Source organism: Nuphar pumila, chromosome 7 (assembly GCF_984573655.1).
Source record: "Nuphar pumila chromosome 7, dmNupPumi1.hap1.1, whole genome shotgun sequence".
NCBI classification, from domain to species: domain Eukaryota; kingdom Viridiplantae; phylum Streptophyta; class Magnoliopsida; order Nymphaeales; family Nymphaeaceae; genus Nuphar; species Nuphar pumila.
In genome coordinates this window covers 122,023,069-122,049,018 of record NC_143255.1, presented here as the reverse complement: position 1 = coordinate 122,049,018, position 25,950 = coordinate 122,023,069, and the positions used below count along the sequence as shown (strand labels likewise).

Genomic DNA, 25,950 nt, shown 5'->3' with positions numbered 1-25,950 from the left:
TTGAAAGATATAAGGCAAGACTAGTCGCTAAAGGCTTCACACAAGCATATGGAGAAGACTATGACGAGACCTTTAGTCCAGTTGTAAAAATGGGAACCATTCGACTTGTGTTATCCTTGGCGGTTCAGCATGGATGGTCTCTAAGTCAACTTGATGTTAAAAATGCATTCTTACATGACGATCTAAAGGAGGAAGTTTACATGGAGCAGCCTCTTGGTTATGCAGAAAACAATCCTGAGACACATGTTTGCAGGTTGCGACGAGCCATTTATGGACTAAAACAAGCATCGCAGTCATGGTTTGACAGTTTCTCCATTGAAGTACAACGATTTTGATTTATCCGTTCTCAACTTGATCATTCATTGTTCATTTTTCGAGAACATCAGGTCAACACCTTACTTCTCATATATCTAGATGACATTATTATTACAGGAAGTTCTTGCAACCATATAGAGGCTACAAAGATCCTATTGAATCAGAAGTTCAAGATGAAGGACCTGGGTGTCCTACGATATTTCTTGGGGGTTGAAGTGGATCGACAAAATACTAGCCTCTTGTTGACCCAACACAAGTACGCTCTGGATTTTCTGGAGAAGTCAAGAATGAAGAACTGCAAGCCATTGAATACTCCTAGCGTGTTAAACCATAAACTCAGTGCTCAAGATGGGGAGATCTATGAGGACCCGAAATATTATCGTCGCTTAGTTGGGATGCTTCAATATCTTACTTTTACGAGGCCGGATATTGTATATGCAGTGAATCAAGTCTCTCAGTTCATGCACGATCCACGTACATAACACATGAATGCAGTTAAAAGAATTCTTCGGTACTTGAAGGGTACTCTTGGAGATGGGCTTGTTTATCGTCAATCAAAGGCAAAAGGAGAACATAGACCACTAGAAGTGTATGCAGATGCAGATTGGGCAGGAGATCCAGACGATAGAAAGTCAGTCTCTGGGTATTGTGTGTATGTTGATGAAAACTTAATAGCATGGAGTAGTCGGAAGCAACGTGCTGTTGCGCGTTCAAGTACAGAAGCTGAGTACCGATCCATGGCCTCTGCCACTGCCGAAGTTACATGGTTAAGACATTTATTAACAGAGATAGGAGAAAAAGTGAAGGTTGCGAATCTGTTTTGCGATAATCAAAGTGCCATTCAAATTGCTTTCAATCCTATCCATCATGGTCAAACGAAGCACATAGAGATCGACCAACATTTTGTCCGACAGAAGGTAGAGGACAAAGAAGTTATTCCAGTCTATGTACCAACAGAAGATCAAGTTGCTGATCTACTTACCAAAGGACTTACGAGTGCGCGGTTTTGGTATCTCAAAGGCAAGTTGTCCATGGTACAGGACCATGCACAACTTGAGGGAGGGTATTAAGACTGTATCATAAACTGTGTCGGGTTTTCCAGTGTGGGTCGGTGCTCCAATGTAACTTGTAATGTTATGTCTGGGTATGGATCCAAATCGTTGGTCCAACCCAGTTACTGTTTTGTATATGTATATATAAACATAAAGTAGGGCACGACTTCATTATTGAAGTCCCCCTTTGCTGCCGCAGCTATCTCTCTCTCTCACGCCTCATTCTCACGTGTCTAACAAGATCGAGTGGGCCATTCTAACACCCCTAACTCCGGGAACTGAGGACCAAAGAGCCATTGCCCCTCGAAGCAAGAAATATATGTCCCCGGAGTTGTGTACCACCTACCCTCTTCAAGGTAAGCCCGAGTCTGAGTGAGTTGCTAACTTATTAACTTGTATTACTCGATTTGGTCCGGGTTTTCCCTTACCTGAACCCAGTGGTTAAAAGACACCAGAGTTCTCCAAAATTTTGAATCATTCCACCGAAGTAGTAGATCCTCAACCATCCATACTTTAAATAGGTATGTTAACCAGATCTTTATTCATTTAATTGTGCAGACCTACCCAGAGTGCTCCGATACCTTTAAACCGTCGAGCACAAATGCCCCAGTACATGTAAACCAGTCAGGCAGGAATATTAAATTTGCATTTTCAAATATTAAATTTGCATTTTCATTACAGATGATATACAATGTAATGGGCATTTGAATGTCTCAAAATAAATATTTCAACCCTATATGCATTTGAACACTAATTAAATATACCGCTAAATATGAAATTGAGCATCAACTTCTTATACAACTAAATATGCATGAAACATTAACTTATTACGCAACCTCATATTCAATTGAATGTCGACCTAATATGCGATTAATTTTGCATTCGTGCGTAGACTTAGTATATAACTGGATATGCATTTAAATCTCTCTTGAATATGTGGCTATTTGTGCATCAAGTAACAACTGAGGATACGGTTACCTAGGCATTCGTTCAACAATTAAATATGCTACTAAATATGAAATTGATCATCAGTTTAACGTGTAATTATTTATGCATTTTACACATCAACTGATCATGGGGCTATACATGCAATTGAGTATTACTTAATATACAACTAAATTCGATCATCCACTGAAACATGCTGCTAAATATGAAATTGAACATCACTGAATTTGCACTAAATAGTCATTGGGCATCAATTTATTATGCAGCATAGTATGAGATTGAACATTAACTTAAGAAGTAGTTAATTTGGCATTTTCACATCAACTGAGTTGTTGTAACGCCCCGAAATTTAACCCAAAATTTTTTTTTTTTAAAGCGGAAACAACTAATAATTCTCGGGTTAAGCATTTCAGAACGATACAGGAAGGTAAAAGCAAACCACACCATTTTTTTTTCTTATTTCAATAATAGTAGAATCCAAACAGAGTTTCTCACATCATCAGTCTTAAAACAAAAATTTCAATCAAACAGCAACTAGGACCGCCAGGGAACAAATAAATCCAGTCATGGTCAGCGCCTCCTCCTGCTTCGCTCATGGACTACTCGGTGCCTGAAAATGATAAAAATTATAGGAATTAGACTACCACGTCTAAGTAGGAAAACTGTAATTATTCTTGCAAGTAGATCATGTGTCACGTATGATGTGGGTGTCGTGTTTGAATTTCAGTCTAAACATAAACACATAAGGAATTCGATGCGATAGCAATCATAGACATATATCTGCATAGAAAGGTAGATTATGTAACAGTTATACTTACACAAAAAGCATTTTATGCAACTACAACAATTAAGCAAGGTATTGAGCAATTAAAGCAGAACTTACACTAACATGAATAACATCCATAATATTAATTCAATTAACTAATAAATACACAATTTAGGATGTCGTTTCATCATAAGCACCGAATATAAAGCAGGATGAAAAGTAAACAGTTGTCTCTTTAATGACTCCAACACAATGATACCTAACTGTTCTAGTTAATGTTTATCTTTTCTTATCCCGCGGGTACACACGGGCCAAGGCAACCATCATAGAAGAGAACGTTCGGGGGTATATTATTCAAGGTTGTTTTATTAACCCGAACATTCTAACTGTGACTGAAATCCCAAGAGAGCGGCCAGTGACCGAGAGAAACTCCCAAAGGCCAAAACCAAAACAGGATGCATCCCTAACTTCTTTCTACTATCGTAGTAGTAGGATTTTCAACCTTAGTCATTTTACCCAGGTGTATAGAACAGTCTCAGTCATTTGTCATTTTAATTGCATAACCCACCCACAATGCTCCGGTGCCTTTAAACCAGTCAAGCACACAAGTTATTATTTAATTTCCTTCCCAATATACTTGAACCAGACCACACGCCTTCATTAGGTACTTAACCCGTATCGGGTAATCCAATCTGTCTTGCCCATTAGGCAGGGCACATGTATAAAGATTGCAGCGTACACCAAGTTATGTGTTGAATCAACATCTAATATGTAACAACTTCTATGAATGCTCAGCATAATTTATTATCATGTAGGATCTCAATATGAAAATTTCCCACAAACATAGTAACTATCAGTATCTTCAATAGTGAACATGAGTTATCATAAGCATGCCATATCTCCCAACATAATACATAGACAAAAATAGGCTAACAGGTATTTACCTAGACAAGTTAGGGTTTACATAATGAAATAGTGTCAATCGGCCAGCATAATCGTGCTGTATTTTACAGGATGAAACCCTTAGCATCTGTCCACATAATTTATGTTATGTTTAACACAGGTTTACATAATGATTTAATCAACATAGGCTGATTATAACCTATGTTAAGTTCAGCATAACTTTACAGAATGAAGTAATCAACATCAGACAATCATAAACTATGATGATTCAGCATAGCTTTACAGACTAAACCATCAACATGGAGCAATAACCAGAATATCAAGTGGGTGGTCAGAATTTACATGGACAACTTATAATCACAAGGCAACAGCTGTACCAATCGGCCAGCATAAATCAACACAAGCATGATATATGTTTCATAATAAGAAAAATATGATCTGTTGAACAAGATTTTTCATAAACCTAATTTGTATTAATCATTATCAAGATTTGATTTTTAGCAGTTCAGCCATATGAACCAAGTGTTATTTAACATTTCAGTTCAACTAGAATACAGCCTGCACAATGACTATCTACTTAGTCATTTACTTTACCTTAAAGAATCAATAAGTATTTAATAACCTGTCTTGTTACATAGGAAAATAAATAAGGAGCATATTCCATACAGCCAAATGCACCAAAACTGTTAATAATTTAGCTACCCTATTGTTAAAATATATGTAATACCTATATATATATATATATATATATATATATATATATATATATATATATAAATATAGTTTTCATTCACTACCCGATAAGGGGTAGTTTTGTAATCTCGCCCAATAGGGGCATTTTAGACTTTTTCCTTTTCTTCTTTTTTCCTTTTTCTTTTTCTATTTTTTCCTTTTTCTTTTTTGTCTTTTTTTATTTCTTTTTGTGCATTTAATGCACAGCCATTGGGGGCCCCAACAAAGAGTCGTTGGGCCCCCAACGGTCACAATTGTGACCGTTGGGAGCCCAACGACTCCTTGTTGGGACTCCCAATGGTCCCTCTCTCTTGCTTTTCTCTAACTCTCCCTCACTCCTCTCTTGCCTATAAATAAGTGGGGTCTCCCCCTTTGTAAGGTGTGGCTTCTTCAAGCCCTTTTGTGCATTTATAAGATTTTATGCTTTCTAGCCATTATTGGCTTTTGTGTATGTCCTCTTTTGGACTTGTTCTTTGAGTTCTATGTGTGAATGTCCATTGTAGGACATACATTTCTTTTCCGCATATTTCATTACATGGTATCAGAGCCTTGGTTGTGCTCTTGATTCATATTGCTAGTTGTCTTGTTTTATCTCTCTTTGTTTGTCCTCCATTCTTGATTATATAATGGAAGGAGAACAAAAGATTGATCTCTCCTTCAAGCTCAATGGTACTAACTACATGATGTGGGCCGCCGCCATGGAGAACAACCTCAAAGGTAAAAAGCTTTGGGGATGCGTTATGGGCACCATTAGGGAACCTCAACTTCAACTTACGAAAATTGATGGTGATCAAGAAAAAGCTCTAGAAGGAAATGCTCGCATGAAAGCTATTGAAGATCACCAATCCAAGGTAGAAGATTGGGAAAGTAAGCATGCAAAAATTCTTGCATGGTTCATGAACAACGTGGAGTTAAAGATTTGCACCAACATTGCTAAATTCCGCCTAGCAAATGAAGCATGGTTCTTTATGAAAGATATGTATACCCAAAAAGACCTTGCTCGTCAATTCTTCATCCAAGAAAAAATTCGTACCATTAAGCAAGGTGAAATGAGTGTAAGAGATTAGTATAGCACTCTTGGCCCTTTGTGGGATGAGCTATCCCTTCTTGAACCCAAATGGGTATCAAGTGAAGATGTTGAAATGAGGAGAGAACAAATGGAGAAAGAAAACTTTTTCCAATTTTTACATGGGCTTAGGCCCGAATATGAACAAGTTAGGTCCTCCCTCCTTCATAGATCCAAACCACTTCCATTGGAAGATGCCATAGCCGAAATATGCCAAGAAGAAACACGTCTTGGCATGATTAAAGGAGGAGATGAAGTTCTTGCCGTGTCTAAACCCGACAATCATATGAAAGCATATAAGCCTCCACACTTTGGGAGGCAAAATAACTATAATGGCAATTATAGGAAAGCCATTTGCTATCATTGTCAAGAACCGGGTCATATAAGACCTAATTGTCCAAAGATAAATGAACCTCCAAAAGGTAAAGTTGCTATTATTGAAGAAATCCCACAAAAGAAGGAGGAGACAATGAAAGAGAAAGAATCCTTCTCCCTTGCTCAACTATCCGAAGCACTACAAATTCTACTCAAGTCGCCATCAACTTCGGGAGCCGCCATTGCCTCTTCTTCTCCTCCAGGTACGCCTTCTTGGATCCTTGACTCTGGAGCATCTTTTCATATGACCTCTATTGAAAATGGACTATCCAATGTATGTAGAAACTCCAAAAATTCCTTTGTTTCCACCGCCGATGGTACCTCTTTACAAGTTAAAAGTTTTGGAACCTTAGATTTTTCAAAAGATTTTTTTGTGCCAAATGTAAGAGTAGTACCTCAACTTAATTTAAATCTTTTATCGGTCTCCCAAATATGTGATCATGGATGTGAAATCTCCTTCTCAACCAAGGATTGTTCTATACAGGATCTCCAGTCCGGGAAGCGGATTGGGCAAGGCCATAGGATGGGAGATCTCTACTACATGACCCACTTGAAACTTCCTACTAACTCATTTTGTAATCATGTCCAAGATAAAAATATAGAAACTTGGCATCAAAGACTTGGACATCCAAGCTTCTCAAAAATGTACTCCTTTCCCTTTGGAAAGAAATTTTGTAATGAGAAACATTTTGTTTGCAAGAGTTGTATTTTTGGAAAAATGAAATCCACCCCATTTCCAAAAAGAACATTTGCGTCAAAAAGACCCTTTGAATTAGTTCATTCGGATGTTTGGGGTCCTTCTCCGGTCATATCAAAAGGAGGATACTCATATTATGTTACTTTCATTGATGATTTCACTCGATATGTGTGGATCTATTTTCTCAATTTAAAATCCGAAGTTTTTAACTTCTTTAAAAAATTTCATATGATTGTCAAAAATCAATTTTCAACTAATATCTCCATTCTTCGATCCGACTCCGGTGGAGAATATCTATCAAATGAATTTCAAGAATATTTGGAAACCAATGGAATTTGTCATCAAAGGTCATGCCCTAGGACTTCCCAACAAAACGGTCTAGCCGAAAGAAAGCATAAACACATCTTGGAAACCACTAGGACTCTTCTTATTTCCAAAGAAATTCCAAAATGCTATTGGGCCGAAGCCGCCTTAACCTCCACTTATTTGATAAATAGAATGATATCCTCATCCCTACAAAATATATCTCCATATGAAAAACTTTTTGAAAGAACACCCGATTTTAATAGATTAAGAATTTTTGGGTGTAAGTGCTTTGTCCTTACACATAAAAGAGATAAGTTATCTCCCAAGGCTATCGAATGTGTGTTCTTAGGATACGGAGAAAATCAAAAGGGTTTTAGGTGCTTCGATCCCAAAAGCAACAAACTATATGTATCAAAAGATGTTACATTTTTAGAAAATGAGAACGGTTTTGAGAAAAATAAAGATATTAATGAAAGCGAATATGCTTTCTTATTTGATTTTCTCTCTCAAGAAGATGTGACTCCTCACGAAGAGGATGTTCCTAATGATTTAGAGGATACTCCTCTTAGTAATGTTGAAAATGCAAGTAATGATGTTGAAAATAGGTCCATTCAAACCTATGCTAGGCGTGGTCAAGAAACTCCCATTAGCGCTTTAGAAAAATATTCTCAAAATTCCAACATAGAAGAAACCTCTTTAAGGAGATCTAGCCGGATCTCCAATCCTCCTAATAGGTTTGTTTCCTATGAGTCCCTAACACTTAAATATAGGGCATGCCTAATTGCATTACACTCTTATCATGAACCATCACACTATAATGAAGCCAAAAACATTCCTCAATGGGTTGAAGCCATGAAACTTGAACTTAGTGCCCTTGAAAAGGCTAAAACTTGGGAAATAACCTCATTACCCACTGGAAAGAAGTCTATTGGATGTAGATGGGTCTTCAAAATTAAAACTAAAAGTGATGGGTCATTAGAACGTTATAAAGCTAGGTTGGTAGCCAAAGGATATTCTCAAGAGTACGGAATAGACTATGAAGAAACCTTTGCTCCCGTAGCTAGAATGACTAGTGTTAGGACTCTTATTGCGGTTGCATCCGTTAAAAAATGGCCTATCTATCAATTGGATGTTAAGAACGCATTTCTTAATGGCGAACTAAGTGAAGAGGTCTATATGGATCCTCCACCAGGAGTATCTATTGGTGAAAACAAAATTCTTAAACTAAAAAGGCACTATATGGGTTAAAACAAGCTCCGAAAGCTTGGCATGACAGATTTAGTACTGTAATGACTAGCTTAAATTTTCGTTCATGTTATACTGACACTGCGTTATTTGTGAAAAGTGCAGGGTCCTCTGTAGTCATTCTACTACTATATGTTGATGATATGATCATCACTGGAAGTGATGAGCAAGGAATCCATGATATTAAGAAAATTTTAAAAGAAAATTTTGACATGTCTGACCTTGGTTTCTTAAGATATTTTGTAGGTATTGAAGTTGCATATTCACCTCGAGGGTACATCCTCTCTCAGATGAAACTTGCTGCTGACATCTGTGCCAAGTCTGGAATTTCGGATGATAAGAAGACAGAAACCCCTGAGGTTATCAATGCAAAGCTGAGACTGGAAGATGGGACACTTCTTGAGAATCCTACTCCCTACCGTCAACTCGTTGGGTCTCTGACATACTTATCCATCACTCGGCCAGACATAGCTCATGCAGTTCACTCCGTCAGTCAGTTTCAACATGCACCTACAACTGTGCACATGAGTGCAGTCTTAAGAATTGTCAGATATATTAAAAACACCATAACTAAGGGAGTTTTTCTTTCCTCTTCACCATCCCTTGATTTAATTGCTTATACAGATGTTGATTGGGGAGGAAATCCCAATGATAGAGTCTCAACCACTGGTTTTTGTGTTTTCCTAAGTGACTCTATGATTTCTTGGAGATGCAAGAAGCAACATAAAGTATCATTGTCCTCAACTGAAGCGGAATATCGTGCAATGGCCACTACAACCATGGAGCTTGTGTGGCTTAGAAGTCTCCTCTGTGATATGGGCATCATCATCTCAATTCCTTCGAAGATGTGTTGCGATAACAAGAGTGCTATCTATATTGCCAGCAACCACACCTTCCATGAGCGTACTAAATACATTGAGATGGATTGCCACTATGTTCGAGATGAATACCTAAAAGGAACCATAGCACTGCCCTATGTCACATCCAGTTGGCGGACTTTTTCACCAAAGCTCTTGCTGCTCCTCGTTTCATGTTTCTTCTCAACAAGCTTTCCGTTGTATCCCCGTAAAGCTTGAGGGAGGGTGTTAAAATATATGTAATACCTATATTTATATATATATATATATATATATATATATATATATATATATATATATATATATATATATATATATATATATATATATATATATATATATATATAGTTCTCATTCACTACCCGATAAGGGGTAGTTTTGTAATCTCGCCCAATAGGGGCATTTTAGACTTTTTCCTTTTCTTCTTTTTTCCTTTTTCTTTTTCTATTTTTTCCTTTTTCTTTTTTGTCTTTTTTTATTTCTTTTTGTGCATTTAATGCACAACCATTGGGGGCCCCAACAAAGAGTCGTTGGGCCCCCAACGGTCACAATTGTGACCGTTGGGAGCCCAACGACTCCTTGTTGGGACTCCCAATGGTCCCTCTCTCTTGCTTTTCTCTAACTCTCCCTCACTCCTCTCTTGCCTATAAATAAGTGGGGTCTCCCCCTTTGTAAGGTGTGGCTTCTTCAAGCCCTTTTGTGCATTTATAAGATTTTATGCTTTCTAGCCATTATTGGCTTTTGTGTATGTCCTCTTTTGGACTTGTTCTTTGAGTTCTATGTGTGAATGTCCATTGTAGGACATACATTTCTTTTCCGCATATTTCATTACACCTACAACCTATACACCAAGAAATTCGATTTAGCTTTGAGAAGAACCTCACACCAGAACTGCACAATAGTAGAATATGCCATAAACCCCGAATTTATCCTGTCTTCTATAAGAATAAGTGCCTAATTTAGTGAAATGTCTGCTGCCCGGGTTACACCACAACTTACTATAAGGAAAATGACAAAAAGAATCTTGCACTATCGTGTTTCATGCAACTAATTGAGTGCAATATTGTATGCAGGGATTTGGAGTTTATAAAATACATTCAGGATGCTAATATAGTTACTAAGACAAGAAAAAAAACATTCACACCACACTCTGAAAACCAACAGGTAACCAGCAACCTACCCCGAATCTTGATGGACGATGCCGCAACATTTAAACACAGAATCATTCCTTAGTTTAAGATATCACGTAAACCACCTTTGGTACAACCCCCCACACGCACCACGCTCTGAAAAAAAAAAAAAGAAATCTGAAACCCCCAAATTGTAAATTTGGGGTTTCGGTTTGTGGTTGACAGAAAACCCCAACACTAGAGATTTTTCCCCCTTGCAAATCGACTGATTTGGGTTTTGGACAACCCACACTCCACCAAACCCATGATTAACCTGAAAAAAACAGTCACAGGAAACCTACCATTTTCCGGCGAAGTGTTGCGGCAGCTACGAGAGGGGTCGGTCGGCCTGGACAGCACCACCACCGGCGAGGTTGGCTCCTCACTGCAAGGCCTCGAGCTGCGGCTTGGGATTGGAGGGAGCTTCGAGGTTTAGAAAGGTAGAAAAGGGTGAGAGAGAGAATGGGACAGCGAGAGAGGGAGAAGGAAGGGTTCGGGGTCCCCCTTTGTAGGTGGGTGGCCCCCCGAAAAGGAAGGGAAGCACACCCTCCCGGCGGCTGCGGGGTGCTCCCCTACCTCCCATCTCCTTAGTGTTAAATATGTATATGTAAATGAATATATTTCTGTACTGTATTGTACCACTTGTACAGCATACTGTACTGTATTGTACTACTGTACTGTATTGTACTGTATTGTACAACATACTGTACTGTATTGTACTATTATACTGTATTGTACAGCATACTGTACTGTATTGTACTATTGTACTGTATTGTACCACTCGTACAACATATAAATATCAATGGAAAGAGGAGAAGATATTATTGCCGCCCAACATTTTTTTTCTCTCTTCCCTCTTACCTCTCTCTCTATCTCTTGCTACGATAGTAAGGTGACTCCCACATCTGATTTCTCACATGGTATCAGAGCAAAGGGCGTGGTAATCACGATCATCTGGAAGGCCCCTAAGGACCTTGACGTGCGTTTTTGGGCGTTCTCAAGGAAAGTGTTTTTTTTTTTATTTTGACGTCGTTTCTTCATTTCCTCATATCGTGCATCTTTTCCTTCTTACATATTCTGTTATCCCCAATTTTATCAACCCTAATTTCTGTTTTCCCCAAATTTGGGAACCCTCATTTCTCAAAAGTGCCTCTTTTCTCAAACTTCTTGTGATTTCTTATCTATTTCTTGCAATATAGTTGATAAATCGTACATTCTGCACGATTAACTAAAAAAAAAATCGTGATTTCTAAAACTAAAAAATTTCTGTTCGTACGGTTCTGTCCGTACAACCTACGAATTTCTGTCGTGCTGTTTGATTCATCTTTGATCTTCTTCCTTATGGATTCTAAAATCAGCCCCGGATTTCTTTCTCAACTTGTTTCTCACAAATTAACTCATGATAACTACTTACTTTGGAAACGCCAAATTCTGCCGTTTATCCGAAGTCATGGTCTTTCCGGGCATCTGGATGGGGGATCACCCGCCCCACCTATGACTATTACGCAAGAGGTAACTGGTAATGATGGGAAGGTGAGTTGCATTGCTATTCCAAATCCTGCGTATGATGTTTGGTTTCAGAAGGACCAATCTGTGGTTGCCTATTTGACTGCCACGTTATCTGATCGTATATTACAAACTATCTCTGACCATTTTACTGCTGCAGAACTATGGAGACATCTTGTTCACTCTTATTCACAGGTTTCTGAATCACGTGCACTTCAACTGAAATGGCAGTTCCAATCTATGCGAAAGGGAACTAAGACCATTACTGAATTTCTAGGGGATATCAAAATTATCATTGATCAGTTGGCCGCTATTGGATATCCTGTTTCTGACAGAGATGTTGTTCAGTAGGTATTGGGAAGCCTTGGGCCCCAATATCGTATGTTTTGCACTGCATTACAGGTTGCCTCTACACTTCCATGCTTTGAGGATTTACAGGCCAAACTCCTACAGTATGAAGTTAGTTTGACTCAAGATCATCTTATTGATGATCCTCATCCTGTCATGTTTACATCTGGGTCTACCTCATTTCGTCCACCTGCTGCTCATATGGGCCGTGGAGGACTCCTTCCTACTCCTACTGCTCTACCTGCCACTAGAGGTACCCGTGTCCCTACTTGCTTCCATTGCAACAAGCGTGGCCATGTGAAAGCAGATTGTTGGCACAACCCACAGAATCGCAACAAGGCAGGGAGGCCAGGACCAAGAGCTGGACAGATGAATGTTAGACAGTTTCAGGGGCAGCCGCAGGGAAATTTTCGAGCACATCAGGGTACTGATCAGGGACAGAGTGCAGGGTTGCCACATGATGTGCAACAAATTCTGATGACTGCATTTAACAACATGAATTTGCGTCAGAATGATGATGGAGTTTGGTATATTGATTCTGGAGCAGCCGCACATGTTACTTCTGATGCAGGTAAACTTTCCAACATGGTTCCTTATATTGGCACTGTCACTATTGTCACGGGAGATGGTTCCCACCACCCTATTTCTCATACTGGAAATGCATCTCTCTCTTTGTCACAATCTACACTACCATTGAAAAATGTCTTACTCACTCCTGCCATTGAGAAAAACATTTTATCTGTTTCTAAATTGGTTGATGAAACAAATTCATCCATGGAATTTACTCCGTCTTCTGTTTGTCTTAAGGACCTTCGAACCAAGATGATGCTCGCTAAGGGTGAACGACGCGGAAACATGTACGTCTTCGAAGCAGCCCCCGGGACTTTGAAGACGTCATCTACCGTGTTTCCATCTTTTCCTGCTTATTTGAGTCAGTCTTCTTCTGTTATGCAATGTAATAAGCCAGTTTCTTGGCATCGTCGGTTAGGTCATTGTAGTCAAGGGTTCCTTGACAAATTGTCTTCTCAGGGTTTTATTCCCAAAGTCAAATTAGATCATAAGTGTCCTAGTTGTAATGTCTGCAAGAGTCATGTACTTCCCTTTCAAAGTATCAATAAAAGAGCTTCCAAGCCATTTGAAATTATTCACTCTGATGTTTGGGGCCCAGCTCCTGTTTCATCTCTATCTGGCTCTCGTTATTATGTGTTATTTCTTGACTCTTTCACTCGTTACACTTGGATTTACTTTATGAAATCTAAATCTGAAGTGTTCAAACTTTTCAAACAATTCCATGCTCTTGTTCAGAACCTTTTCAATTCAAATATCACTTATTTCCAGTGTGATGGTGGTGGAGAATACATATCTCATGATTTTAGTGAATATTTAAAGGACCATGGCATCACACGTAACTCCTCTTGTCCTTACACTCCACAACAGAATGGAGTAGCAGAACGTAAGCATCGGCATATTGTTGAAACCGCGTTAAGTATGATGCACAATATTGATATTTCTTTCTCTCTTTGGACTGAGGCCTTTCACACTGCAGTGCATATCATTAACAGGTTGCCTATGGAATTATTAGGAGATCAGTCTCCTTATTATTTGCTTCACGGTTCTCACCCTTCTTATGATGATTTGCATGCTTTCGGATGCATTTGTTATGTCCATGTTGATCATTCTTTACGTAACAAGTTTCAGGACAGAGCAGTTCAGTGCAGATTTCTGGGATATGCCGATGGGTATAAAGGATATAGATGTTATGATCCTATTTTGGGTAAGATTAAGGTGTCTAGAAATGTTGTTTTTGATGATGACCATTTCAGCACTTGTGATACTTCTCAGGTATATGAGCAAACTACTTATGATCCATGGCTTTGTGATACTTTGCTATATGACTCTATCAGAGATCCTGTTGTTGATGAACCAATTCAGTTTGAAGCAGACAACTCCATCATACAGGATGCACCTTCACGGTTTTCAGGTTTGGTTTATGCCCGTCGAGGAGCCCCTTCAACTCCATCTCACGAGGCTCCCCCTCTTCGACGATCCACACGTGAAAGGCATCCTATCCATCGTTGGGTTAGTTACAACAATTTTTCTCTTGACTTTCAGTTGTTTCTAACCAATGTGGCCAAAGAGAAAGAGCCGTCTACTTTCCATCAGGCAGCCCATTCTCGAGCTTAGGTTGAAGCTATGAACGAAGAAATGGCAGCACTTCATGAATGTCATACATGGGATATTGTTCCTCGACCTGTTGATAGAAATGTTGTTGGTTCCAAATGGGTTTACAAGATCAAGCGTAAACCAGATGGTAGCATTGAAAGATATAAAGCTCGCCTTGTTGCACGCAGATTCACACAACAATATGGGCAAGATTATGAGGAAACTTTTAGCCCTGTTGTCAAAATTGGCACCATTCATGTGATCCTCACTTTGGCACTTCAGCATGGTTGGTCTCTTAGCCAGTTGGATGTCAAGAATGCGTTCCTACATGGGGACTTGAAGGAAGAGGTGTATATGGAGCAACCTCCTGGATATAGTGAACATGATGCGGCTACATGGGTTTGTAAATTGAGAAGGTCTCTTTATGGTTTAAAACAGGCATCTCGGTCTTGGTTTGAGAGTTTCTCCATGGAAATTCAGCAGCATGGCTTTTCTAAGAGTATACTTGATCATTCTTTATTTATGTATAAGAATGATCATGTTACTACTTGGGTTCTTATATATGTTGATGACATCATTATCACTGGGAGTGATGATGCACATATTGCCTTGGTCAAGTCTTTACTCATGGCCAAATTCAAGATGAAGGACTTAGGCCCATTGCGATACTTCTTGGGAGTTGAAGTCGATAGACAAGATGATCGACTCACTCTAAGTCAACACAAGTATACTCTTGACATTCTTCACACCACTGGTATGATTAATTGTAAACCTCTTAGCACCCCATCTGTCTTAAATCATAAGTTTAGTGCAAAAGAAGGCCAATTATATCATGATTCCACTTTATATCGCCGCATTGTTGGTATGTTGCAATATCTTACATTTACAAGACCTGACATTGCTTATGCTGTAAATCAAGCATCTCAGTTTATGCATGCTCCCACTGATTGTCATATGGAATGTATTAAGCGTATTCTCAGATATCTGAAAGGGACTATTGGAGATGGATTGCTCTATCACAAAGATGAAAGCTTCACTACAGGACACCGTTTACTTACATATTGTGATGCAGATTGGGGTGGGGACCCTGATGAGCGTAGGTCGGTTTCAGGATATTGTGTTTTTATTGGCCCAAATATTGTCACTTGGAGTAGTAAGAAACAAAAGGCCATTGCTAAATCCAGCACTGAGGCAGAGTACAGGGCAATGGCAGCAGGGACAGCTGATGTCACTTGGGTACGGCATCTTCTTCAAGAGTTGAATGAACCTATCTCTTCCTCTCTGCTTTTATGTGATAATCAAAGTGCCATTAATATTTCTTTTAACCCTATTCATCATTGTCGCACGAAGCACATTGAGATTGATCAGCATTTTGTTAGACAAAAGATTGAAACAGAAGAAATTGAGGCTTCGTATGTCAGATCAGAAGACCAAGTAGCAGACATCTTCACCAAAGGATTGGTTAGTCATCAATTTTGGTTACTTAAGGGCAAGTTGAGCATGATTGAAGATCATCCTGTTAAATATGTATATGTAAATGAATATATTTCTGTACCGTATTGTACCACTTGTACAACATACTGTACTGTATTGTACTACTGTACTGTATTGTACTGTATTGTACAATATACTGTACTGTATTGTACTATTATACTGTATTGTACTGTATTGTACTATTGTACTGTATTGTACCACTCGTACAACATATAAATATCAATGGAAAGGGGAGAAGATATTATTGCCGCCCAACATTTTTTTTCTCTCTTCCCTCTTACCTCTCTCTCTATCTCTTGCTACGATAGTAAGGTGACTCCCACATCTGATTTCTCACACTTAGGTGTTAGGGTTCGGCTGAACCCTAACACCCGTTGTCGCAAGGGAGAGGGTTTCCTCTCTAAAAAAATTTTATCGGGCAACCCATATCGGGTTGCCCCCTTATTAACCCCTCTTTTCATTTAACAGGGTGTGGGTCGGTCCGGGTCCGACCCACGACCCGAAATGCTGGACCCAAATTTGATTTGGGTCCGGGTCGCTTAACCAGCAGTGGACCCAAGAGTTGGATCCACTTGGGTCCGAACCGTGGATTTGAAATATCTAATTTCTTAAATATTTATTTATATACTATTATTAAAATACTCTAATATCCGAAATTTTCTTTTGGGTCCAATAACGGATCCTAGGCCCAAATCCACATAATTCTTAAGTTTTTAGTGTAAAATTTGTGGTTCTTACAGTTGTAGCTATTCATGCTGCTAATAAATGAAAATCAAATACAACACAATACAAGGAAATTAATGACCAGAAACTTAGATATTCGATATAATTATTTTACATGTCAAATTTCAAACGGCATACTCTACATGTTGCAGAAATGATAATACTAACTCAGACTTATTATTACTTCTCACTGACAGCACTAAAACAAAACACAGGCCTGCAGTATATCTCATATGTGCGATGTCGTATGCAACACAAGTTAACCGGCATTAATGTTTGTCCACGAATGGGTTAACCAGATTTTAATCAACAAAATAATTACCGAAATTTTTCCGTGAACGTAACTTTTAAATAATTTCTGTCCACACCCCTGCTGCTGCAGGACCAATATCGTCCATTAATATTGTCCAGGAAGTTACTCTAATGATTTTGTTCCTGGACATTGTAAAAGCAAAAACAATCCAGCTTAAGTTTAAGATTCAAAGTAATATACACCTATCAGAACTAAGGTAATATCATAACCTAACTTCCCAGCTAGGTATGAAATCAATAGTACTAATATTGCATTCAACACTAAGGCATGCAGAATTTGAACCTACTAGGTACAGATGTTCCACAATTTAAGGTATACAGATATCTAGTGTCATTCAGGAACTGTTTTGATTACACCCAACTTTTCCTCCTAGAAATAAACAGAAACTAAGTGTGCCCTATCGAAATTTCGTAAATCAGCGTTATAACATTCCTATTCCATGTTAAACAGGAATTTTTACAGCTTAATTTAACATTTCTATTTTTTTTGGCAGACATTGGTGTTAGGCCGACCCCATCAGTTATTCAACGTATCACCACTCGGTTTTGAACCTGGAACGTTCAACCACCAGGAGACGTGCACAGACAGTTCCTACCCACAACACGGAAACCCGTTAATCTGGTTCAACGCATTCACAGACCGGAAAATCCCCATTCGCACCATATAGCCCCCATGAAATGGGTTATGCCGCCCTATATCACATTCTTGGAAACATGTACACCCAAAAATCACATTAAACTCTACCTTTTAGAAGCTTTTCCCTTTTTTTTTTGCTTTGCAGAGTTGTTTTGTTGCAGCCGTGCCCTTCTCCAACTCGTGCGGCAGAGACAAGTGAAAGGGAGAGGAGGAAGAAAAGGAATAATGAATGAGAGAGTGAGAGAGCACACACAATAATATAGGGAGAGTAACGGTTGGGGAGGGAATAGGGGAGGAGGAAATCGTGGGGGAGAAAATCATGGGGGAGAGGGGTCGGTTACCCCTCCCCAGCTACGTGAAAGGCATTTTCACGCAGCTGCTGCCCCTTTTCTAAAACAAAAAAAAAACGAAAACCCTAAGTAGGTTTTCGTATACCATCTTTTGTGTTTTTTTTTCTTCTTTACGGCACTATAATTTTGAATATGAACCCAAATTAGATTTCCATGGATCCAACTATGTTATCTTGGATTCCAAGCGACTTATAATGGATCCAAGTAGAACTTTAATCGGATCCATACCCAATTTTAAGCTCCGGTGTCCAGAATCCAAATAAAGGCATGTGGGTCCAAACATCGCATAGGCTGTACCCATCCCAACTACAGTATTGTAGGTTCGATAGAATTTTTTCTCATTAAAACCATTTGATTTAAACCTCGTGGACCCACACAATTCGTCCTGGATCCAATATCAAATTTGACCATTATTTAGGATCCAGAACCTAAGATCCGATCCATTTGATCGAAATCTATTAGTAGATATTCAATTAAATGTTCATGATCCAATATCTAGGATCCGAATAGTATGCCGAAGATCTAAACATGATATTAGGGATCCAATTTTAAGATCCAACATGATATCCGAGATCCAATTATGAATAAAACAATAGAATTATCCTTGTACCAACCCAAGAACATAAATTTCAAGTTTGTTTATCCGATAAAATTCACGGGTATTACGGAATATCAGGCCATGACAACTACAACGATGGAGGTAGTCTGGCTCAGAAGGTTCTTGGCTGATATGGGAGATCAAGTGACAGGAGCCTCCTGCCTGTGTTGTGATAACAAGAGTGCGATCTACATTACTAATAGTCATACTTTGCGTGAACGTACTAAATATATCACAATGGATTGCCACTATGTTTGAGAGGAGTATCTACGTAGGGCCATTGATTTGCCTTATGTTACATCAGAATACCAATTAGCATATTTCTTCACCCAACCTCTTGTTACTCTCCATTTTCACTTTCTATTAAACAAACTTTTGATTATAGTACCGTAAGTTTGAGGGAGAGTGTTAAAAATTGTAAATATATATAATTATGTATATTTATTTATATAAATATATATTTTTTATTTTTTTCTTTTTCTTTTTTGTAATTGAACTAGTCAACACATGTTGACTAGTCAACACCATAGGAGTTGTTGGGGTCCCAACGTTGGGACTGCCGCAACGACTCTCTATGGAGACCCTCTCCTTTGTATATAAATATGGGGCAAAGCCCCGTACATCATGCATGCTTCTTGCATGAAGGTTATCAATAAAATGTTATTTATTTTAGCTTTTTGTCTTGCCCCTTGTGTGGGTTTTGACATTTGTGGCTTTTTGGTGTGTTCACTTTATAGCATTGTGGTGGATCTTGGTGGAGGCTTCCGGTTTCTTTACAGTTTAATACACATATATACATGCATACATATTTTGCTAAATAAACTTACATATGTGCATACCTGGACACACACACATATACATATATATGTGTGTGTGTGCGTGTATGTATATATATAAACCGATGATGATCGATGGCATTCCTTCTCTAACGATTGAGTTTTTCATAGATCGGACTTTACATATCAGATTTTTATCGTTCATTTAGTAAGTGACATGTTTTGGATTATGGATTTTCAATATTCAGATGTGTTTTTGAAAGCACTAAAAATCATTGGCCTGCAATGCTCTTTATTGAAAAGTTTTAAATGCATTACGAGCCATCGATTTTTCATGCTTCTAAAAATGCATCTAGATGCCAAAAGCCTTCATGCAAAGCATATTTCTCACTAAATACATTACAAAGAATAAATATATAAGGACCGATCGATAAAACACTCAAAACATTAGAAAAGGGGAGCGTTTGATCGACATTGGTTATAGATTTTGGACCTTCCTTTGGGTTGGATGGTCCCCCTTCCCTATATATATGTCCGTATGGTGGTACGCCTGTACTGATAATTTTACAGAAGATGCTTACTAAGTTATGTTGGGCTATTCAGGTTTGAGGACATGACCGATCAGTTGAGAAGAAGAATATATAAGAAGCGAAAAATTAGAAGGATCACATTTATAATAGCTAATGGCATGTCTGTAGAATTGAATACTTATGCTTTGATACGGCCAACTATTCCAGGTATGTTTCTGTGGCATTTTATTGATGAGGTTGCATTAACTGCTCTTTTGTTGGATTTTTCTTGATTGCCCCCCAGCAATTTCCATGTGAGGTGTTATCTTTTCTTTTCCAGGGAATATTACATGGCTCGATTCTGTGACCAATCTTCCTCTTAAGGTAGTCATCTTTGGTGCAACCTTTTCTCTCTCTTATATATATATATGTATATGTATATGTATATATATCGATCTATAAATTTTAATTAATTTGAAAAGGATTGTATTTAGAAGTGATCTCTACGAGATTCTTGATAGATCCATCCATGTCAGGGATCTAGACATGAACTGCTCAATGTATGGTCTATTACCGTATAGTTTTTGTACTTGTGTTTTTGTTTGATCTCTGCTTAGTCAGCGCTTCTGGCTTTTATGCAGTCAGAACGGTCCTTTATATGTGCTGATACTGGTGCATTATTGCCGGAGCCAAGGCAGCGATTCTTTTCATATAAAAAGTTAGTTGATATGATCTGATTGTTTTTACTCTTTGCATCTTCTTTAATTATTATTTTTTTCTTGCAAATTAAAGCATTTGTTCATTATTCTAATGTTTACCTTCTTGAAGAGGACATGTTTCTCAAAAGGGTTGCTTTGTGCACGTGATGGATGGATCATTCTTCCTTACCTCTTTTCTTTTCTTTTTATATATATAAACCATTCTTTCTATTTTTATTTGAACATATGCTTATCAGTATGCTGTGCTAGGAGGACAGGATTAGAATTGATTCAAAACATGTTTTATTCTGTTGTGATTAAACAATTCCCCAAAGTCGCTGAATCTAATAAACATATTTTGTCTGCAGACAATTTAGGCATCTCATTTCATACTGGGAGGTTGACATCACCCAAGCTGAACCAATTAGAACTTCTTTTGATTTTAGGATATAAATTTTCAGATCTAAAGAAATATGATTTTAGAGAAGATATCTAAAATCCGAGTAAGATCTTATGTATAAGGCCAAATAAAATAACTTCCTTGGAGAAGAAGAGAGTCAAAACTTAAAAGGATAGGAATAGAGAAAACTCGAGGAACAAGAAAAAAGAAAAAGATGATGAGAAATCAAGAAAAGAAGTAAAGGAATCACAAAGATTGGATGGTGAAAAGAAAATATCGAGGATAGGAAAGAATGGAAGAAATGGTATTACCTTATTTTAACAATATGGAGCCAAAGATCACATGAGATGAACAGTGTGGCTTTGGTACCATGAAGACCTGATACCTTTGTTGTATAATCTGCAAGAAGTGTGACTGACTATGTCACATGGATACAGATGCGGAACAGGACACTGTACAAATACACTTGGTACAACACATCAATTCTTAAAGATTAGGACACGGGGACACGGTGGTAGACACACTCACATGTGTGCACAGCCGCACACACACATATATGTATGTATGTATGTATTTGATACTAATGAAGACACAAAGCTATTGAGCTGAACATTATAGGTGCAAGTTATAACTCCTCAATCTGATCATATAGATGTGTCCAACATGGGTTGTTTAGTAAAGATCGGACTACGTTGTAAAAATATGATTTTTTGAGCCATGGAACTTTGGTATATTGTGGGCCATTGGTTTTCCAAATGCTTGAAAAATCTGTTTACATGTCAAAAACCCATTTCTTTCTAAACAAGCATTGTAGATCACACCCAGTCTGATCTACTAAAACATTTCTGCTCAGTAGTTACGTACCTTCACTAGTACCAAATATTTACCCTATATATACATCAAATAATAAAACTAGGTTGAGATTGAAATTTTATATAGTTGATGGCAAATTTTAAAAGGAAAAAGAATGCAAGTTAATACAAAATAAGTCATCAAAATCATAAAAGAAAATGGATGCAGTTAATGACACAATGTTGATTGTGTCTGACACTGGTTTGTAGTGTCCATAAAGTGTCCTGGAGTAGTCAAGTGTCGTCTCGATGTGGGATACACATGCTAAGTGAAGTGCAAAGGGGAATGCACACAGATGGCCTCTTACTGGTCTCCTCAAGGTGAAAGGCTGCACCTTAATGTTTTAATTAATGTATGAGTGCTCCTATTAGAGCAAATAAATGAAAAATACATGTTCACGCCACTACAAGTGGCGTTCAAAAATAAAACCAAGTGATAAATATGACATGACTGTCATTACATAAGAATACTATAACCAGAATTCCAGAACTGCCCTTATATCAGCTGTAAGATATTTTTACCAGATACATTTATGACCAAAGTAGTTTATTAAACTGATTATATGTGTTACTTGTGTGAGATACTGGATTCAAGGGAAATACCAAATAAAATTTTAACAAAGTTACTATGAATTTACCAATACTACTACCAAGTTCATTCCATTTAGTTATTTTGGGTTTTGAAAGAATCAATGGGCTTAATTGTGTGATTGTAGACTAGTTCAAAGGTGCACTTATTTTGATGATGTCATAGTCTCATAGATAACCTTGTCATGCGGTCATGTCTTGTATTGAGATCATCGCCCATTGAATCTGAAACAAGGACATGATGTTGCATATTTATGGTTAGCAAGCTCAATTTTTACATTATGGTTCCATGTGACATAGGCTAAAGACTAACCTACTCACAAGTGGATTCCTCTACCAACCAAGATACACTGGACAACTAGATTTTTTTCTACTGGAAAATACACCTTCAAGGCAACCTGTCCTAGTCTTTGTACTGGCAGATAGAAAGCTCAATCTATGGCGACAGGTAGTCGAGTGCAATAATAAATCCATAATCTAAAAAAATTATGGATAAATTTTTGCAGTCACTAATCCCATCTTCCTGCACTGGCAAAAGAAATAAAAAGTTGGCTATATGCACAATTACAATATTTCAATTCTCATGCATGCAATGAACTAAATTCAAATCACATAAGCAATGCTGGGAAAATAATAATGTGACAGTGAACAGTTTATTAAATGTGGTAAGCCCCAACAAAAAAAAATTAAACAAATGGGAAGTTTTCTTTTGATGATCGTTATTCAATGTAGAAAAAGGCATGAATGTCTATGTTTAACCTAAGTGGTAAGACATGGAAGCATGCTGCTGCATGAACCATCTCCTCTGTTATTAGCCATTATTTTAATGTGGTTTCTCTTGTATTGAGTAATTATCATCTCATATTTGTTGTATGTCTACCAAAGTGAAACTTTTGGACGCAGTTAAGGCATCAGTGCCTTAAAGTAGTACTTGTAATATAAGGCTAAAGTGACAAAATTGTAGGAGAAAGCGGACCAATTAGAATACTTCATCTGGTCTCTTATTCGACATCATTGGAGTTTCCTTTATAACCTTTCTTCTGGTTATGCCTGTTATGTGGTTTGAAAAATGAACCTCATATTTTGCAATCACTAAAGTTTGCCCTTGTTACTATACATATTCCCAGCCTTGAATTTTTGGTTGACAACTGCTTGTGTTAGTGACCCAATCTTTGTACTTTTACATGCGGCTGCTTCTTAAACTAGATATCTTGCAAATTTGCTTAGGTGCATATGGGGTCAGCAATATGCACTGATAGGCTAGAATCCTGTCTGATGTATTGTTCAACAAGTTTAAGGTTTCCCTCATGATTTTTTCCATATTCTGCTTGTGCATGCATATATGGTTTGGAAAATGAACCTCATCATACTACAGTTTTTTCCACTGTTCATATTCTGCTTGTGCCTGCATTCAGGATTTGATTTAATGAATGGCTACTTTTGTTTATCCTTTGAGGGCATAGAATTGTTGTCATGGCATGGTTTTGCCCGCTTGATTGATGCAAGCATGTTAGACTGATTAATTAAGTTTGTTGAAGTATGAGGAATGCTTTTCATATTTTTCTTTGTTATAACATGTACATGATTTTATCCTGAACGTAGTAATAAATGAGTTTCAGTGTTTCGGTCATCTTCTCTTCACATCTTGTATTTAGTTTGATAACATGTCATCTCTGCTAAAATTATCTTGAGACATTGTACTGATGCTTGAATTCATGAAATGCTTTACAAAGGCCATGGTGTGTTAGACTGTATCGCTTCTGTGCAACTGCCTCCTGCTGCTCGTGACTTGATTCATTAGTGGCTTTAGTTGTCAGGTGTTATGGGCTATGCATTCAGAGGCTAATCACCTAAGAGTGGCTCTACAACGTACATTATGCACAAATCTTAGATGGGTTTTGCCTTTTGAATCGACTACAAGAAAATCTTGTGCTCATCTTGTTATATCTTTACAAAATGTATTTTTCTGTAATCGTAGTCTGCCATGTAAAGTTGGGTACTTATTTTAGTTGATGTCTTTGTTGGAGAATTTGTTTTCATCTTTTTATATTTGAGAGCTTGACAATTAGTGTGTATTGTCCAATATATTATGCCTGAGTATGAATATTCTGTTTTCCAGTGAGAGTATCAAGTTTACAGTTGATGAACTATCCGAAGTAAAGAGATTTTCAGCTCCAGTTCTTCGCCTTTTAGGATTCAAACCATTAAGTTGCCTAAAAGACTATCATAATTTGAGGCCATCAACATTTCTTTATCCAAGTGATGAGGTAAGTAGTCGATTCTGCCTTATTCTGATGCTCAGTGGAAATGGACATTATTATCATGTATTAAATTGTTCTGCCAATGTATTGGAAGCATAGTTCCTGATATGTTGTAACGACCCCAACTCATACCTTTGAAAAATCAGGATTTTTTTTCTCTTTAAAACAGTGCGAAAAACTTCTCAGAGATCTGGGGTCCTCACAGTTCCAACTCCAACTGGATAGCCAAACACCACAAACGAAATTGCAATTATCATCCATAAAAACCAAACCAATTTCTTTATTCAAGAGTTAAGAATTAATCTTAAGGACAATGTTCTACTCAACAGAAAGTAACGTAACCACTGACGGAAATAAGTAAATGAAAAAAAACACTAGACTGAAAGACCAAAAGAAAGAGCCACTCTGTCCACAAATGAAGCTGTCAAAACTCAGGGTGACTCTCGCGCCCTTCCAGTAGCTGTCGACTTCACTGATCACCTGTTTTTGCGAAAAACCAATAAAATAGGGTGTCAGAATCGAAATCCTGAGCACAACTACTTCTTAATGAAACAAGTGAGGTAAATGGTTAAGATAAGATACCATGCAACAATTGAGGGAAATACATACAAGACCGTTTATAACATTTAAGAATTTATTCATGCAACAATCATAAATGCTAAGCATGCGAAGACAGTAAAAGCAGTAGCAAGTAATAAAACTTCAGCATGTAACAAGAAATAATCATTTCACACTCACCATCATGTATTGATTGGGGAAACCATTAAAGTATACATGATCTAATGCATAACAGGAAAATGCATGATTTTTTTGTGCAATGCATGAATCCCTTTATTATCTTTTATTTAAATCTTTTGTTTCTATATGATGCTCTATTAAATGCATACAACTTTAAGTTTCTCTTTTTAATTACCGTTGCCCGCGGATACATCAAACGGGTACAATCCCCGAGGTCAAGTAGGTTCTCAGGGTAGCTTAACACACAATTTGTATTTTATTACTGGGTTCCAACTTAACCCTCGACCGAATCACCTTCGGAACATTAGACCTCCACATCTAATGTCGGGGACACAAGGGACACCCCACGCCCACAAGTGCCACTTCTTTGGTACCAAAACAACAGCTGTGTCAAAACACACCACCCCCAGGTAAAGTGACGGACTCTCACTAAAACCGTGTCCAGGAGAAGGAACCTCAATATCGGGTTCAGGGGACCAAATTAAGCACACGGAGTTTTGTATCCTCACAGTCTCCCCAAGACCGGATCTCTAAGATCCCCATTCTCCGGATGGGTGATCCCAGAAGGTA

At 37.9% G+C, this 25,950-nt stretch overlaps 1 protein-coding gene across 1 annotated transcript in view; it reads left to right on the top strand.

The window, feature by feature from the left end:
* Positions 1 to 25,950, top strand: part of KU70 (ATP-dependent DNA helicase 2 subunit Ku70-like protein) — a 147,358-nt gene that overhangs the window by 51,145 nt on the left and 70,263 nt on the right. Inside the window, exons 9-12 of the mRNA XM_090015016.1 lie at positions 19,939 to 20,072; positions 20,185 to 20,228; positions 20,486 to 20,562; positions 24,501 to 24,648. Coding sequence (XP_089871142.1) covers positions 19,939 to 20,072; positions 20,185 to 20,228; positions 20,486 to 20,562; positions 24,501 to 24,648 — 403 coding nt within the window. The remainder of the gene's footprint in view (positions 1 to 19,938; positions 20,073 to 20,184; positions 20,229 to 20,485; positions 20,563 to 24,500; positions 24,649 to 25,950) is intronic.